Source organism: Lampetra fluviatilis, chromosome 54 (genome assembly GCF_964198595.1).
Source record: "Lampetra fluviatilis chromosome 54, kcLamFluv1.1, whole genome shotgun sequence".
In the NCBI taxonomy this organism is placed as follows: domain Eukaryota; kingdom Metazoa; phylum Chordata; class Hyperoartia; order Petromyzontiformes; family Petromyzontidae; genus Lampetra; species Lampetra fluviatilis.
Window position 1 is genome coordinate 1,926,717 of NC_136328.1, and position 18,263 is coordinate 1,944,979.

Consider the following 18,263-nt stretch of genomic DNA (forward strand, 5'->3'; position numbering starts at 1 on the left):
ATCCCAGTCACCCTCCACGCCCAGTCACCCTCCACCCCCAGTCACCCTCCACACCCAGTCACCCTCCACACCCTCCACACCCTCCACACCCAGTCACCCTCCACACCCAGTCACCCTCCACACCCAGTCACCCTCCACACCCAGTCACCCTCCTCACCCAGTCACCCTCCACACCCAGTCACCCTCCACACCCTCCACCCCCTCCACACCCTTCTCACCCAGTCACTCTCCACACCCTCCACACCCAGTCACCCTCCACACCCTTCTCACCCAGTCACCCTCCACACCCTCCACACCCAGTCACCCTCCACACCCTCCACCCCCTCCACACCCTTCTCACCCAGTCACTCTCCACACCCTCCACACCCAGTCACCCTCCACACCCTTCTCACCCAGTCACCCTCCACACCCTCCACACCCAGTCACCCTCCACACCCTCCACACCCTCCACACCCTTCTCACCCAGTCACTCTCCACACCCTCCACACCCAGTCACCCTCCACACCCTTCTCACCCAGTCACCCTCCACACCCTCCACACCCAGTCACCCTCCACACCCTTCTCACCCAGTCACCCTCCACACCCTCCACCCCCTCCACACCCTCCACACCCTTCTCACCCAGTCACCCTCCACACCCTCCACCCCCTCCACACCCTTCTCACCCAGTCACCCTCCACCCCCTCCACACCCAGTCACCCTCCACACCCTCCACCCCCTCCACACCCTTCTCACCCAGTCACTCTCCACACCCTCCACACCCAGTCACCCTCCACACCCTTCTCACCCAGTCACCCTCCACACCCTCCACACCCAGTCACCCTCCACACCCTCCACACCCTCCACACCCTTCTCACCCAGTCACTCTCCACACCCTCCACACCCAGTCACCCTCCACACCCTTCTCACCCAGTCACCCTCCACACCCTCCACACCCAGTCACCCTCCACACCCTTCTCACCCAGTCACCCTCCACACCCTCCACCCCCTCCACACCCTCCACACCCTTCTCACCCAGTCACCCTCCACACCCTCCACCCCCTCCACACCCTTCTCACCCAGTCACCCTCCACCCCCTCCACACCCAGTCACCCTCCACACCCTCCACACCCTCCACACCCTTCTCACCCAGTCACCCTCCACCCCCTCCACACCCAGTCACCCTCCACACCCTCCACCCCCTCCACACCCTTCTCACCCAGTCACTCTCCACACCCTCCACACCCAGTCACCCTCCACACCCTTCTCACCCAGTCACCCTCCACACCCTCCACACCCTCCACACCCAGTCACTCATTCTCCTCTGCTGTTCCCGTAGTCCTGAATCCCCTTCCTCCAGGCTGTTAACCATCTACCCCTGTTCAAGTGGCGAGATTTGAGGCCTGGCTATGACTGACTGCCTGGTTCTCTCTATGAATTAAACATTGCCTGCTGTTTCTGTACAGCGTGTTTAGATGCAATCACTTTTTCACTCTATACAGTATATACATCCAAACTCTACATCAAATCAAATTATCGTGATGATAAATGTATCAGAGTGCCATCATGGTGTCACAACCAGAGCGTGATAACGGCACACCTGACCGCAATTTGAAAGTATTTTTTGTTTTTAATCCAATAACGAAGGCAGCGTCAGACCCGCAGGTCCCACAGCTCAGGGCAACGACCTCCGGTTTGCGTCCACAAAGATAAGAGCCATTCACGTTTTGGTACTACATCTCCCTTCAGCCGTATCACATCCGAGGCTTCATTTCGATCGGTTCTCCCTGGGTCAGCGACCCGGAAAAATATTTTCCGTGTCCGGCGCACCACATCCAGTAGACCTCTCGTTACGGCTGCGGCCACTCATCACACGCCACCCACTCGAGTCCACCAGCGACCACGAGCCCGCGATCGATGTCGTCGATGAGCAGCCCAGCGTGAATCGGCGCCGCAATCATCCTCATCGTTATGCATTTTTTTCAAGGGAGGGCAGGCGGGGAGCAGGGGGCCGAGGCGGCAGCATCCTCGGCGGAGAGCATGGCGCGACCGTCGCCCGAGAAGTCGTCGGCTCCCCCGGCGTCCCCGCCGGGCAGAGGTGGGGGGCTGTCTCCCCGCAGCCGCTTGAACCGGCGGTCGGGATACTCGCTGTTGTCGAAGGGCAGCCGGTGGACGCACTGCACATGCGTCTTGAGGTTTCCCTTCTGTGAGGCGCTGTAGGGGCAGTGCCGGCAGCGGTAGGGGCGCTCGCCTGTTGGCCGTCGCAGGGGCGGGGGCAGGGGTGGGGGTGGGGGGGGTGGACACACAGAGAGATGCAAGGAATTAATTCACCATCACCTCTGTTGCCATTCCGACGCGGATGAAATAGTCATGTGAGCAGTGGCAGCTGGTGGGTAAAAATATTGGTTGGGCACGGAAGCACCAAGCTGGACGGGGGGTGCCGCGGTTGCGAGATGTTAACTCCCTCGCCTGGTATGCAGGAGGTCGTGGGTTCGATCCCGACCCCGACGCCTGTATATCTGTAGTTTACATGTTCTCCCTGTGATCACGTGGAATTTTTTGAAGGCCCTTCGGTTTATCCTTCCACATTTAGAATCAACGTGAATTTAGAGTATTTGGCTGCTATAAATGTCCACGTGGTAATCCAATTCGTTGAGCTATCATTTGTGGCCAGGTCACTTCTGAAAAAGAGCTATACATCTCAGTGGGCTTTATCTGATAAAATAAAATAAATAGTTTCTAGTTTACTGCAGGAGTTTTAGGAAGAATTGCCTTCTCTCTGTTGCCATGATCGATTGAACAATGGTGAGATAACTTGTGATAAAATACAAAGATAAGACTATGTTAGTGTTAGCTAATTGCAAAAAAAGTGTTTTCGTCATTATCATGGGCAGGCTTTTGTTAATGTCTTATTTTACATATATTCAAAAGTGGAGCCCAGACAATCTGAATGACAGCCACCACAAGGCCTGACAATGAGGAGGGCAGGTCCACAAGTTATGCAACAGCCACCTAGGGTTGCTGTGATAGCATTTTTACTAAATGACACGGTATTGCATTTCCAGCATATGATGCATGTCGCAATACAAGTTACCCATAACTTTGTAATTTGCAGTTTGCAGTTTTATTGTACTGTTTTTGTGCTTTGTTGTATTTTCGACAAAGGACGGTGACATTGCTGAGCGCTGCAGAGGTTCGCGATTCAAACCCAGCGGCCGCCCTGGTTAATGCTGCAGTTGTAATAACCGTAACACCGCACTCAATTGGTTGCACAGCGGACGTTAAATATCCCATGACGCCATTCGCAAGAGTAGGCCGTCGTGTGTTGGCGTCATGCTCCAAATTTCCCAAACGTAAAAAAACGCAAATTACTAGATTTGAATATACATAGCAATCACCTCCCCCTCTCGTGACAAAACTTGTTTGGACTCTCCTGAAAGAGAGACTCAGTGAGGCTTCGCTGGGTAACCAAGCGTAGTAGTAGTAGTAATAAAATAACACGGAAAAGTTTGTCAACTGCAATTCACTTATAATAAGCCTGTCAGATGTATTTTAATGATTGCAGCTTTACAATCTGTAACGCTGATAACGCACACGCTGCCAGTTACACGAGGAGTAACGAAATGATGAAATAGACTAAAAACAATGAGATCACATATCTGCCACGCCATCAATTACCCCACAAAGCATCTTGCGAAGCCCTAACTTAATGAGTAATAGCTATTTCTCTACAGCTTTAATTCTCGTGCTTTTGTTATTTCATAAATATTTGGTCAGTGAAAAATAGATTATTATATTTTTTGACATGAGCCACAACGATCACAACATGGTAATCATTTGCAAAGTGGACAATACATCGAACAATATACTTTAATATCGCCCCATCACAGTAGCACCCTACGACCTCGAAGATCTAGATGTTAAAAATCGTTGGTGAACCACAAAATGTGTCCACGCACGGCACATGACACCCATCGTACATACAAGTCTTAGAATTATGCCCGGCTGCCTTTGTTTCCCCGGTACTTATGTTCGCGCTCTGCACTGGATACTCAGTTGAATTCTGAGTCACCCGAGGGTAGGCCCAGGACAGGTTCAGACTTTAACCACTGATGTTGGCCAGGAACAGGCTATCGAACTCCGATCGCCAGGTTCGTAGCGCAGTGAGTTAACCAACAGCGCCACCGCTGCACCAACCACAAACAAAGAGAAAGATCCCCCGTATAGCTTTAACAGACGATTGGGGCAAGTCTTGTTAGTGAGCACCTATGAAGCCCGAAACGGCACACGAGAGGGTGTCCAACGCCACGCCCGGCCGCCTTTGTCTCCCCAGTGGCGATGTTTACACACCACACCAGGTATTCATTTGAGGCTGAATGGACCTAGGGGAGGCCCGGGACCGGTTCAGATAATCGCGACTTGTGTAGCGCAGCTCGATAACCACTACACCACCGCTCACCCCAGACACACACAAACATACAAACACACATGCACACATTTCATTTACAATAATTTGCCATATCCAATCAGGAAAGCCAGTGCTTGTTCACGCAGAAGCAATAACATTCAGGATATCACTTTGTAAAACGTTGCATGTAACATATTGACCTTGTCTGTCAAAGATGATCGTGTTTTCATCTTGGTGTATATATTTTGGTTGTTGTTTCAACTGCAATGTTAATTCTTTCAAGGAATATGCAGTACATAGGCTTTAGAGAATTTGTAGCAAAATGATTTTAAGGTGGACGGTGGAGATTACACCTTGCTTTCGTGGGCTGAAGAGAACGACGCAAAAATGCGATATAAAAGCAATGGAAATTTACGTTAAATGTGGCAGATTGCGTATCTTTAAAATACTCAATTCCATACAGAGAAGCACACACAAACAGAGAAATATCCGCTTTGTGCTTCCCTCATTATTCAGGCCCCAGGCGCAATCAAAAACTGATTACAAGCAAGGCAAATAGTAGGACTAATTAGTAAACTGTTCCGCTTTTTGGGGTGTGCAAAACATACGTAGGAAAACCTAATAATGCCTTGAAACAAATGTTTACTCTTTAACCCTCTTTTTGCCACGTGAATCGACAACTATTCGGCGTCCGCAATGCGAATGTTCTATTGAAATCATGAAAAACATCCGCAGATTTCCATGTTGGGACTTATTAGCAGACGCACTAATCTCGACTTTTGTGCGTCATCCGTTTGTCCCTTAGAGAGAGAGCGAGTGAAATATTTTTCATGCACGGGCAACGGGGCACACACACGTGTTACGCACTATATTATGTCAGCTGTGAATCATATAACGTCAAGTGAATAGAAACACATATTGTGTTGAACACTGCAGTGCAGTGTGCATATACATGTATAGCGACGATGTTGCTGTGTTTTAACGGTTAAGCGCGCTCGGGATTTGCCGTGCCGTGTTTTTGCTACAGCTCGCAATCCAGAGGGTAACTGGTTCCTTTCGATCTCCCGGCGCGGTGGTTGAAGGGGCGGCGAATTTCTGAACTCCACCGACGCCGCACTATCTCTGTCCATCCAGCGGTATAAACGAGTCGGAACTTTTTGGCCACTGCCACCACCGCCCCCTCCTGTGAAGGTTTCCTTGGCTTGGCTGGGAAGTTGGTGATTGTATGCCAGTAGACCTAATGGACTCGTTTCTTTGTTGTGATAATTTTGTTGTTGTTTGTGCTTTTTTAGTTTTGGTGCCATTTCCAAATTTGTTTATTCATTTTTGACTTTGCTTGGTAGTAGTAGGGGTTTTTTTATTTTCTTGGTATGTCTGTGTGCGTGTTGGGATTCTGTCGCGCCATCCGTACACAACCGCGTATATGGGATTTGGTCCTTACGAATATAATTAATTAAATCATTTATAGCGTTTTTTGATGCTGTTGGCATGAATGACGCTAAATAAAATTAAAGTACAAGGACTCTTCTACTTACGAACATTCGACGTACGAACTTTCAGAGATACGAACAAACCTGTCCGTATGTCCAGTTGCCTGTTCGGACCGTCCTAAGTTCAACCGTCGCGCAATAGATGGCGGTGGTTGTTCGGTGTCATTACTCAGCATTCCCATTCATTACCCAGCATTCCCATTCATTACCCAGCATTCCCATTCATTACCCAGCATTCCCATCCATTACCCAGCATTTCTGCCTGGGCCACTGCCATTGTCTGTTGTTGTGTTGTCGCTGTGCAGTTCACTACGACACTCTGTATTTTTCACGAACATTATCAACCCCCATCATGTTTCAGAAGCGTGAGAGTGGTGAAAGTGTTAAGGGTGGCAGTAAGAAGAACTGGTGGCATCTACAAGAGATTATACAACTTGTAAAGACATTCCCCGTGTTTAGTGTACATGCCGTACATGTTTGGAATCTACAGAAGTTGGATATACGAACAAATCGACTTACGAACAGACCTCTGGAACCTAGCGCTTTCGTAAGTAGAGGAGTCCCTGTATTATAATTAGTTACATCACCAATATGGTTACATCGCCAATATTCAATCGGCAAGCCACGCGTGTTAAGGAAGTGGGGTAAAGTGTGGAAGAGGCCAAAATAGCCTCCAGAATGGCTCTCCAGAGCTCGCTCGAGTGGAGGTCGTTCCGCCAGCAGTGGCACGAGCGAGCTGTTGCAGGGCTGTGCCTTTGCCATTGTGGCTTAAATACAAGGAGGCACAATTGTAAAAAAACACATATTTATATTAAGACATTTTTTACATTTTTAATTTAATCGCACGGGGTCAGGGGACTTGTAATCAGATCGGCGAGTCCAAATAAAGTCACGTGGAGTCATGAAGCAACCTTCCCATGCTGGGTGGGTGGTCTAACATTCGTACCTCTGGGCTCCCTACTTATAGGTTCAAATCCTGGCAATGTAAACAATCTGATCCTTCCTTACTGGGCGTCAGCCAGTGTTGCTTATTGCCTACTTGTCCATGCACAGGCCATCGTCTGTCCGCTGCTGGATGAGGGCCCTCTCCCGTGCAAGCTCGCGTCTGTCATCAGGGTTCATTTTACCAACACTTGAGCGGGCCCTTAGATGTACAGCACAGCAATGGATTTTCTGCGTATGTATGTTTCGAACTTCTTTCTCACCATACGTAGCCGACCGTGCTAATCGGACATGCTTAACAAAACGAACACGGCCCTCTGCTGACAACTCAGTCCTCACCGCAGCCTATAACACCTGTTATGTGCGTCGGTGGTTGGGCCCATGCGAGTGTGGAATCCAGGCTCAACCCTGCTCGCTTCCGACATCTGAAGGAATTAGGCACACTCCTGGCGATCTGATCACTGTGTAAAATATCAATAATATATTCTTGGGGGTGGGGGAAAAAGCACTTAAATGGAACCTTAATAATATTGCCTCTCTTTATGTATGTAAAATGACGCTTTTTAATTGATTGCAGTCTCAAATTGAACAATGGGGGAAGCCAAGAATGTGACTAAAAGACGCCGCGTATGCGCAGATCCAATCCATAATTGTTATAATTTCCGCGCACATTTATAGCGCGGTGAAAGTGAGCGGGATGCTAATGAATAACTCACGCTCGTATAAGCTCGGAAGATGAAATTGCTAAATTACTGTACACAGCACTGTATAATTACGGATGACCCCTGCGCAAACCAGTAACGGATTTATAAAGCCGCAAGGCGATAGCATTAATAATAATAATCCTTTATTTACTCAGAAAAGCCTCGCTGAGCCTCTTTATTTAAGAAAGCCCTGCTTGCGATGTTCCTCGAACGTCCTTACTGGGTCATTTTTTGCTCCAGGGGAAGCCGCAGTTTGCCGGAGAAATCCCACGGAACGCAGTACGGGGACACGGCCACAAATGATCGATGGTTTATTGACGGTTCCCTGACCTCGCTTTCCCTTCAAATGGCTGTCTAAAGACCAAGACAAAGATCCTCCCCACCGGTAGACCACGCAGGTAGCTGGGATGAACGCTGTAAGCGAGCAAAATATCTCATCTCGTGATTGTTGTAACTTTTCTGATTTTTTTTCTGACCAAAAAATCTATATGAAAAGACACTGCAATTCAAGTTCGATATTAAATACCTATTACCCATTGCCTGAGTGATTTGCTCGATGTTATCCCTTGTAAATGAAGGTACAGCTGATATATGATGACACCAACAACATCTTCATGGCTGGTTTGAATAATTAATTATTTTAGTGCAACCGACAGAATGTGCATTATAAGCATTATAGATCTTAAAGTTGCAGTGCTTAGAGAAGACTTGCGGCAGCATTATGTTAAGTGAAGAGCCGTCGGAGAACACTTAAGTAATCTCTATCATTACTTACTGGACATGCAGCAGGCGCACATACAATAAGGGACAACAAAAATGCAAAATACAATTCCAAGCTTATGAGAAGCTGACATCGAGATGATCATGATGATGAAAATGATGAAAATGTTAAAATCGTATTGTGAGAAAATATATCACGGCAACCGCTAGTGCCAATGCACAGAGACTCGCTCTCCCGTTTCGTTTTTTCTATTCCCTTGTCCTCCTTCGCACGAACCGCGGCCGCGTTGCCGTCCATCGTCGCAGCCTCGGAAGCGCCGTTGCTTATGGGGGAGATTCGTGCAAAGCGCCGCCACGAGGAATTAAGGGGGCTCATAAAATTCGATGGACTTCCTTCCATTAGAGAAAGCGCGCGCGCGCGAGAGACCCGCAGAGACGCGCAAGACTACAAAAGCTCGCGGCGTCCCTCTGGAAACGGGAGAGGCGTGTGGAGCGATGTAACCCCCGGCTCGTTTCGCCGGGTGCGGCGAAAGTGGGGGGGGGGACACCTTTGATAATGGCAGCTTTGATGGAGGAGGATATCTTCGCTGAGATATCACGCCGCATTATCGGTTACCCCCAGGCTGCAATGAGTCAACAGCATTTTGATAATTGTACTCGCAGTGCAAATGAGTTTCACAAACAACAGGTTTTCGTAGCCAACGCAATTATCCGTACGGGATTTACTTTTGGGGTTAGGCCACGTAGTGGTTTTACGACAAAATTCCGATCTTGGCACGTATAAATAGAGTGCCACGCATAAGTAATATCTGTGTGAACGTGACAATCGTATCAGGTGGTTGAGGGTTAATGACAATAATTTTTGGCATAAAACTACCGCCACGTGGCCTGACCCAATAACCAAATGTGGATCCCAAATGAGCCATTCGTATTGACCTTCGAAGGATTTGTCTGCTACTAAACATCTGCTCGTGGGCAACTGTACTGATGGCAATGTAAGAAGATTATTTTTTTAGAAACATTCTTAAAATTACATTTCTGTCAGGGCCCCATGGTGTCCAACGGGACTCGGTGTGGAACAGTGAAGCGCCAGTCCGCGCACCGCACTCTGAACCTCGTGACCTTTCCAAGTTCGATACCAGGTCAGTGGCAACATTTTCAGGGGGGTGACCTTAACGTACACGGCCTGGCACAATCGCCGTGGTGATGTCACTGCTACTTAGTGGCGAATGGCAGTTGTTGTTGCAGTGGGGTAACATCGTCGGCAGACCAGGTCAGTTTAGCAGCACTGTACTGTACGATGCTACCCAAAATTAATGCCGCTTACCATCGCCAACCGGCAGTTTCTCGTGTGGTGAAGTAGGGTAAAACAACTCCAATGAGCAACACGTCAGTGTGGGGAAGCCTTCATCCAAGCAATTAATTGACGAAGGGCTGGAGGTTGTTTTATATACTTCACTCGGAATAAACTTGGTCTCGGATAAATGTCAAGAAATGGACTGCAATTCACCAGTATAATTTCAGTTAAAAAATCATCATCATCATCATCACCACTTGAGTAGTGTGTAGAAGGACGGCACAAAATCTACCCAGCGTCTGGATATAGATGGCTTAATTCTTGGCCTATGTTCATCCTGCAGTGGATCAGCAAAGGTGCTGTACACCATTAGCATTTGACGAATTGACATTGTATTTCTAGTGAACGAAGTCTCAAATAAAAAAACAACAACTCCATACCGTACTATTAATTGATTCTGAATCTTCATCATCATCGTCGTCATCACCATCACCATCACTTTCGTGGTTAAAAACCACTGTAGAACAGTAGAAAATGTTCAAATGAACTTGGCACAAAGCAAATGTATATGTGAAACTAGTGCAAAAACCAAAACAGTTGCTAACAATAACAAAAAGTTGTAAACATTCCTTCCATCGCATAGGGCGTCCTGCTAATCCTGCAACGTGTGCACGTACACACACCGACGCACGCACACACACATGCACACACGCACACATGCACACACACACCGACGCGCGCACGCACGCACGCACACATGCACACCGACAGCATCTCTGCACGTGGGCAATGCTGTGATGGTGCCACCTGAAGACGGGAGCTTGTGTTGCCTACGTGACTTTACCGAATAAACCAAAGAGTATAGACCCTTGCAGTCACGAAAACTTCAAATCTAAAAAGAAAAAAAAAGTATCAAAACGTCTCGCAGCCCTCCTGTCGCGAATCCACTGCTGAATGAGGGCCACCTCCCCACGCCGCGTATGCCACGGGGGGGGGGGGGGGGGGGTGCCGTTTCACCGGATTGCACCGCTGGTGGCCAATGCGGCTCGGTTGACGGCGCGCGACATCGACGTGAGAAGCATGCCCGTGCAGTATAACGGCGAAAGTGTGGCGCTTCACGACGGCCTGCGGTCGCCCATCCGAGCGCCGTCCGGGCTCAGCCCCGCTTAGCTTTTTGAGATGTGACGAGACACAGGGGCATTCTGGGTGATTTGCTCAAGGGCGATTTCTCCTCACTGACACAAAATTATAGTCTTCATACAGGGTGATCCATTTATAGATACTGATTGCTCTACGCTTTTTGTGTTTAGTTTGTTGTCCTTCCCCAGCACCTCCGATTAGCGCGGTTGGCTACGTACGGTGCGAAAAAAGTTCAACATTCACACACACACACATCTACTCTTTCCTTTATTTTCACCAGCTGGCAGACTGTTGTACCAACGATGGCTCCATATCTTATAGAGGAGAGTGTAAAAAATATAATCTATCAAATAACATTTGTGGGAGATCTGTAGAGGCTACTATAATAACAACACCACGCCACACTCCCTCTCCTACAGAGAAAGCGACTCAGAGTTGCTAGGCCATCATTCTTCACCGCAAGGCCCGGCGGGCCACTTGCGGCCTCTGACGTGCGGCCCCCGTCAATACACAAAAGTGAAAACGCCCCCATCATCGTCGTGCTGCTGTCAAACCCAACAATGGTTTCAAATGTGTGGCGGCCCTCACACTGATGGTGTCTTATCGGTGACAGTGGCCGCCCGGATGAAAATTAGCGAAGAGCACAGCGCTAGGAGGAAGGTAGCAGCCACGCAGTGATAAACCACGGTGTCATATCCCTCCCCCCACCACCACCAAGCTCTGTGGTCCTCTATATATTAAGCTATTATCGGCCAATTAATAAGTGTTTATTATAGTGGGGTATCTATGGATGGATCACCTCGCGATAACCCAGTGAGTTAAAAAAGAGGATTTAGCATGGAAAAGACAAAACGACTGAATTTTTTTTTTTTTTGCAAAGAGTGAATTGTAATACTTCAATTTAAATGGAACACACTTAAAGAGTGATTCATGGTCATCATCAGCAGCCCTTGGTCAATCCACTGCTGGATGAAGGCCTCCCCAAGCCGCTGCCATCCTGCACAGTCCTGCGAGATGTAATAAACACTCACGCGCTCAGAGTAACGGCTAGACATCATGACATTAGACGCGTCAAAAAATATAAATTACGATCACGATGGGAAATTAGAATTTCAAGCTCTTGACAGATTTCGAATAAATCACGCTATTAAACAACGTCCTGTCGTGTAACTGCAAGGATCTCTTGAAACCCGCACCGACCAGCGTGGCAAAGTATGGTCAAACAACGCCCAGTGCCGACACGGGCTGACGAAAGGGGCTGCAATTGTCCTTACTGTACAACCAAGCCTATGGGCAGATCTACTCGAACGAGCCAATCTCTTCAGATCTCGGAAGTTTTCACCGGCGACCACCATGCATCACAAAGGCATCGTGGGTTGTTGCCGTGCGACATTGTGCATAGCGGAGATGGAAAGCAGAAACACAAATTGTTGTACTGTACTTCTAGGCTTCCACGTCTGTGCTCCCTGCCTTCACTGACCGACCCGCACTGACCGGCCGTGGTGAAGTACGATCAAACAGCCGGGAGGCCCTCCTCATCCAGCAGTGGATTGACAAAAGCGCCAAACAAATACATCGCTGTCTGATGTGTTCTTTCGGGTTGTATCTCTCTATCGTTGTTGTTCGGCATAATGGTAATCTGACGTTTCGCTCCGTTCGCGACGATTCAGTTCCTGAAGAAGCTCCCAGCGCTTGGAGCGAAACGTCGGACGTAATCCCGAAGAGCGCACGATTTAAAGCTTTCGTGACTGCAGGGATTCATATTCTTGGTTCTTTCGGTAAAGTCACGTAGAAGGGAAATAATAAAATAATAAAAATAACAAATTAAAAAATTCAGCTAAAAATTTCTTCCTGGAGGTTTCACACCTGATGATGATTGCTTGTGTTGCAATCGAAACGTCGTGAGAATTTTTATTGTTTTATTTTTATTATTTTATGATTTCCCTTCTACGTGACTTTACCGAAAGAACCAAGAATAAGATTTTAACTCCCTCGCCCGGTATACAGGAGGTCGTGGGTTCGATCCCGATCCTGACACCTGCTGTATATTTGTTTGCATGCTTTCCCCGTGGTTGCGTGTATTTTTCTTCGTCTCCGGTTTTTCCCTCCACATTTAGAAACGTGCATTTATACATGTCCACGTGATACAGCCACTTTGTTGAGCTATCGTTTGTCGATCCTGACAAAGAGCTATATAGCTCAGTGGGCCTTACCTGGTTTCCTGGTGAAATAAAATTCGTCAGTTCTTTCGTTTAGTTTTAATACGCGTCGGAGAAGCAATGCCGCACAACCGCGGAAACCAACTGCACAGTTCGCGAATCGTAGAGCGAACAGCTGAGGCGTGACTCAGTGTCCACGCTTCCGCCGTGTGATACACGTGCAACTCTTAACAGCTGAATACGAGCAAACAAACAAATTATTCGCGGACAAATCGCATTCTCCGCGGTGCCGCCGCTGCTGTTGCTGGAAATACCGGTGTGCGATCGCAGGTGAGTCCGCAGGTGGCTGGGCTGGCTGAACACCTTGCCGCATTGCTTGCACATGAGGTCTCCCTGGCCCCGCACGTGGCTCTTCATGTACCCTGCCGACCGTCGCACGCACGCACGCACACGTGACACCACCAGTGTGAGCCAGACCGGCAGCTCGTCAGGGGACGGGGTGCCTGTGGCACGGGTGGGTCTGGGTAAAAGAGCCTGCCGCGGCTCCGTTACGGTACGGCCCATGACCAGATTCGGCGTTGTTATTGGGGTAGCACCAGGGTTGTATATTTGAATGTCCTATTTGGCCCTCAACGAAGGTAAATGTTCCTTCCCGTGATCGGGAGTTAAACCTCAGACGGGCAATGGACTCGTCGCTATCGCGAAGCAGCCGTTTGTCACCGTTGGTGATGCTGAGCCAGTGGTGGAATTTCCACGTTGCCATGGCGGATGCTTGCTCTGCCATGTGAGCGACCGACCACTGCCGTCCTACAGAGTGGTACACGTTTCATTAACCGCCTTCGGATGATGAGTTGAGCCGATTCCTGATCGGGATTCGAACGTGCCACCTACCAATTGCGAGTCCTGCCGCTGTAACCACTTTGCCACCCCAGGGGTGCGGGGGGCGCCCGTGGGGTGTCCAGACACCCGCAAAATAGTTTCGACATGGCTAAGAGACATCCACGATTTCACACAGCGCTCCGGGTGTTTTCAAGTCTCATCAACAAGGTGACACAAATGCCGATTATGCTGATGCGGCCTTTAAATAAGCAGCAACGTACAGTTGGCTCAGCAGTTACCGATAGTCGTATAGATTTTATACAATTCACATTCTGGCTGTCGCTTGATGAGACTGGTTGTAGTTGCCGGCGAAATGTTACAGTACTCGAATTTTAATTGTTGAGGGTTTGCTCTTTAACACACCGGTGTGCTGAGCTAGTAACCAATTGGCATCTTTTGTTAACGTGACAAACCTTACGAATTGGAGTGTCGGGTGGTGGCGGTTTTCACGACACATTTATATTTCTTCCCAACAAAAAAACCTCTCATGGACAATTAACATCATTATCGCGGAGCAAAAAAACTCATGTAAGCCGTGATGAAGCGAGAGGAAGGGGGAGGCGGTAGAGAACTTTGTGGATCCTGTCTGTAACCTTATCAATAACCAGGAGGAACAAATCGCCAGGAGGGCACTGCCAACCTCCACAGTGCGTCAATGACCCCCCCCCCCCCCCTGGTGCCACCTGAACTCCATGATCCGCACCGCCTGAGATGGCGCAACTTTAGCGGTTGCAATCTCTTTACATGGGCAATGAGGGGGAATGATGTGAGGACCATTTGAAATCAGCGGGGTTATCAAGGAATGAAATCTTATTCGTGACATATATATTGGTACACCTACACCTTTCTACCTTGGTTGGTGCCGGTTTTGCTCTGGCCCATGGACTACTGGCAGGAGTTTGCTTTGAGGTCAGGTTTAAACATCAGACTTGGACACCATTGTACTCAAAGACTGGCCACTCACGCTGGAACTGACAAAAGTACAATAACCGACGAGAAGAAAGTCCCAAGACATTCCCAAAACGAAACTATTAAACTATAAAAACATTTTTTATTTTACCAGGTAAGGCCCGCTGAGCTATATGACTCTTTTTCAGAAGCGACCTGGCCACAAATGTTAGCTCACCGAAGTGGCTTATCATGTGGAAATGAAAAGCAGCCAAATACTCTAAGCGCATGTTTATAAATGTGGGAGGAAAAACTGGAGAACCGGGAGAAAAACCCACGCAACCATGGGGAGAACATGCAAATTATAAATATACAGGCATCAGGGTTGGGACCGAACCCATAATGTTCTGTATACCAGGCAAGGTTGTTAACATCTCGTCAACGCGGTGCCTCTAAAGATACGTGTAGGCAAATTAGGGACTGTGGGTGATGATATTCCCTGCAACAATAACAAGAGATTCTTGTAAACATGCCATTTCCCCATAATGTAGTTGGGTTTTTACAAAGGTATTCAACTTAAATGTGAATAAAAACTGATCTCTGGGGCTTTGATCATGATATTTTGCGGTTTTAAATGCTGTTTGTGACTTCAATACTTGAATGCTATCGGAGGTGTTTTTTGTATGAACAAATTGGTTTAAAATTACTCTCAAATAAATATATGGAGCTTTTCAGGCTTTTAAAGGTTTTAAATAATTAGTTAAAGTTTTTTTTTTTATTCTAAGGAATATTGTTGCCGTATATATAAAAAAACATATATTAGTCTGTCTGCATGGCCAAATGCAAGACATCACAAAGGAGCATTACAATTTCAAAAATGCAATTAGGTTCTTTTTTTGTCACACGCGCATGGGAAAATATATATAAAAAAAAATATAAAAATATATATCAAAATAAACACGGCCATAGCCCTCGGATGAGTTTTCAGCTTGTACCGCGTGTTGGTCGGCACAATGTCTGACGTTTGGCAACCCTAGAAACTGAAGAAACTCCCACATGGAGGGCCGAACGTTGGACATTGTGCGGAACAACACGCGGTACAACCTGAAAGAAGACACACCGGAGAGCCGTACAAGAGCACAACCGCGAAAAACCTACGCGGTCGACGCCATTCGCACCGTTTGCTTCGCTCCTCCAGTTGAGGCCGGCCACGCCGAGCCGCCCGCCGTATAGCGACAGGAGCTGCCCGGCCGAGCCGACCGCCAGCGAGCGAGCGTGCGCCGTCGCTGTCGCCGCCGGTCTGCCCGTGCCGCCGCCGCCGCCTCGCTCGTCTCCCGCCCTCCCACATGGCGTGCCGCAGCGGCGCTCCGTCGGCAAGCCGCCCGCTCCGGCGCCGCCGCTGGGGCCCTCGGTGGGCCCGGGCGATCGCGAGCGGTCAGCGGCCGCCCCCGCTCGCCTCAGCTGCTGCCCCTCCGAGATGGATGCCGTGGCCCAAAACGACGGCGCGTCGCGTTCGCCAGACGGGCGGCCGCGGTAGAGCGGGCCGTCCTGCGAGACTGTAGAGAGGCCGGAGGATGAAGACGAAGATGACGACGATGACGACGATGACGACGATGATGTGTCGGTGCTTGAGGCCTCGCCACGTGACGGCCCATCGCCTGGGAGCTTGAGCGACGCAGCCTCTGCGTGCGCCTTCTTGGATAGGTCGAGCGGCTCCGTCTGCAGTCCGTTGGGCATCGTCAGCCCATCGCTGTCAAACGTGCGCTTCCGGCGGAAGGTGCCGAGTCCCTGACCGTTGTGCAGCCCATTGTTGTTGGACACACTCTCGCTCTCCGCAACGCTCGAGCCGGTCGATTCAACAACAACTTTGCCGCCGCCACCGCCAGCACTCGCCGGCGCGCCATCATGCACGTCGCGCTTCGGCGGGTCGGCGTCCACCCTCACCGACTTGCGGTGCAATTTGCTTCCTTCGTCGTCCGCGCGGTTGCTCGTGTCCGTGGCCTGCGCCGTCGAGCTGTTCGGCGGCGCGTGGCCCGCCGCGCAGGCCTTCCCGTCACCGTACGCCGCCAGCTTGGAGTTGCGCAGCATCTGGTAGAACTTGGTGACCGAGTCCAGCCCATTGCCGACCAGTCCCCGGTAGGCCTGCGCCAGGTTGGACAGGATGACGCTTTGGAAAATCTCGGGCGAGCTGAAGATCAGCTTGGTGAGCGCGCCGTGCTCTTCCGAGAGCGGCCGCGATGCGTCGCGCTCCTCCGCTTTCACGTCGCCCTCTCTGCGGATCTCCACGCCAGCGCCAGCGCCACCGCCGCCACCGCCACCGCTGCCGGCCTGCGCTTGCGCGGCCGCTGGACCCACGCCTTTCGAGTGGCCGCCGCTGACAAAGCCCCGCCCAAGGCTCTGGAGCTTTCCAGGCCGGGGGGCAAAGGAGGGCGGTTTTCCGGAGTTGGGATCCACGGGATTTGAAGCCAGAGGTCGTGGTACCGGGGTGTCGGCCGGTGCAGGCGGCGGCGGTGGCGGCGGTGGCGGCGGTGGTGGCGGCGGTGGCGGCGGCGGTGGGGGCGGCGGTGGCGGTGGCTGCTGTGCAGGTGTTGCGTCATCGTAGTCTGCAACGTCGGGGCTAGCGCCGCACTGGGCCGACGGGTGGTGTCGCTCCAGGTGGTATTTGAGGGACGAGGGCTGGGTCCCGGCGTACACGCAGTGGGGGCACTTGTACGGCTTCTCACCTGTTCCTCGCACGCGTCCAAAGCGAGGGCACAAAAGCCACGTCATCACAAGGCAATGGTGCGGCCCTGTAATTGCCGTCTCACGTCTTTGGCAGACAGCTCTGGAGAGCCCCTCTAGAGAGGTTTTTACCCTTGCACGCTGACCACACCTGCCAATCAACAGACTGCGGTGGACCTGTTGATAATGCTGGCTGGACAGGTGGGGGTGGGGGGGTTTATAAAAAGCTTTCTCATTGTTTCAACTGGAATATTCTGAGATCAAATCGAGCCAGTGACCAGTGTTGTACCATAAAATGGAAAAAAAGTTACAAAATGACGAAAACATAACAATAGGTTTTACCCTTTCTGGCAATTATACAGGTGTTAAGATGTTCAAATAAGTGTTAATACGTAAGTGTGTATGTTGAACTTCTTTCACACGTAGCCGACCGTGCTAATCGCAGACGTTTGCCTTGTTTTACAAGGGTAAGTCGCTAACAGTAACACAACTTGCGACTACAAACTGAATTCGTATTGGATCATCCATGACTGCCCGGTACAGACGGGAGGTACGGACGGAGCTAACGCATCAACGCTCTCAACCTCAAGTCGTACAGAGTGAGAAAACATGATGTGCATTGTACTACTGCTGTTGAGTCGATGTCCCCACGGGAGTTTCGTAACGTTTATTGAATTTATCTACGCTTTGCTTCATACGAGCAAGTAAGAACTACTTTAACGCGTAAAGCATTGATCTTTAAAACAGGAACCTTCCTGGGTGACGCTTCTGCTGGGGGATAATTGCGTCAAGGCCTTGTGTTAGGAGGTATTGCTCAGGGGGATGCTTTTGACCAAACCACCAGGAATGCACCCACTCTCATTAGATTTTGGAAGCTAAGCAGAGATGAGCCTGGATAGTGCTTGGAAGGGCGATCACCATACATACAGGGTGGCCAA

The 18,263-nt window shown here is 49.8% G+C and overlaps 1 protein-coding gene across 4 annotated transcripts in view; it reads right to left on the reverse strand.

Moving 5' to 3' along the window:
• Positions 1 to 1,200: 1,200 nt before the first annotated feature.
• The window catches only part of LOC144949594 (uncharacterized), a 60,630-nt gene continuing 43,567 nt past the window's right edge, over positions 1,201 to 18,263 (reverse strand). The window contains exons 3-5 of one of the 4 annotated variants that reach the window (XM_078879548.1): positions 15,783 to 17,327; positions 13,152 to 13,259; positions 1,201 to 2,228 (exon numbers count right to left, since the gene is read on the reverse strand). In XM_078879548.1, the coding sequence (XP_078735674.1) occupies positions 1,960 to 2,228; positions 13,152 to 13,259; positions 15,783 to 17,327 (1,922 nt within the window). In that variant the 3' untranslated portion in view covers positions 1,201 to 1,959. Of the gene's footprint in view, positions 2,229 to 11,580; positions 11,686 to 13,151; positions 13,260 to 15,762; positions 17,328 to 18,263 lie in introns of those variants that run through there. The other 3 variants (XM_078879547.1, XM_078879549.1, XM_078879550.1) reach the window with 3 other exon arrangements.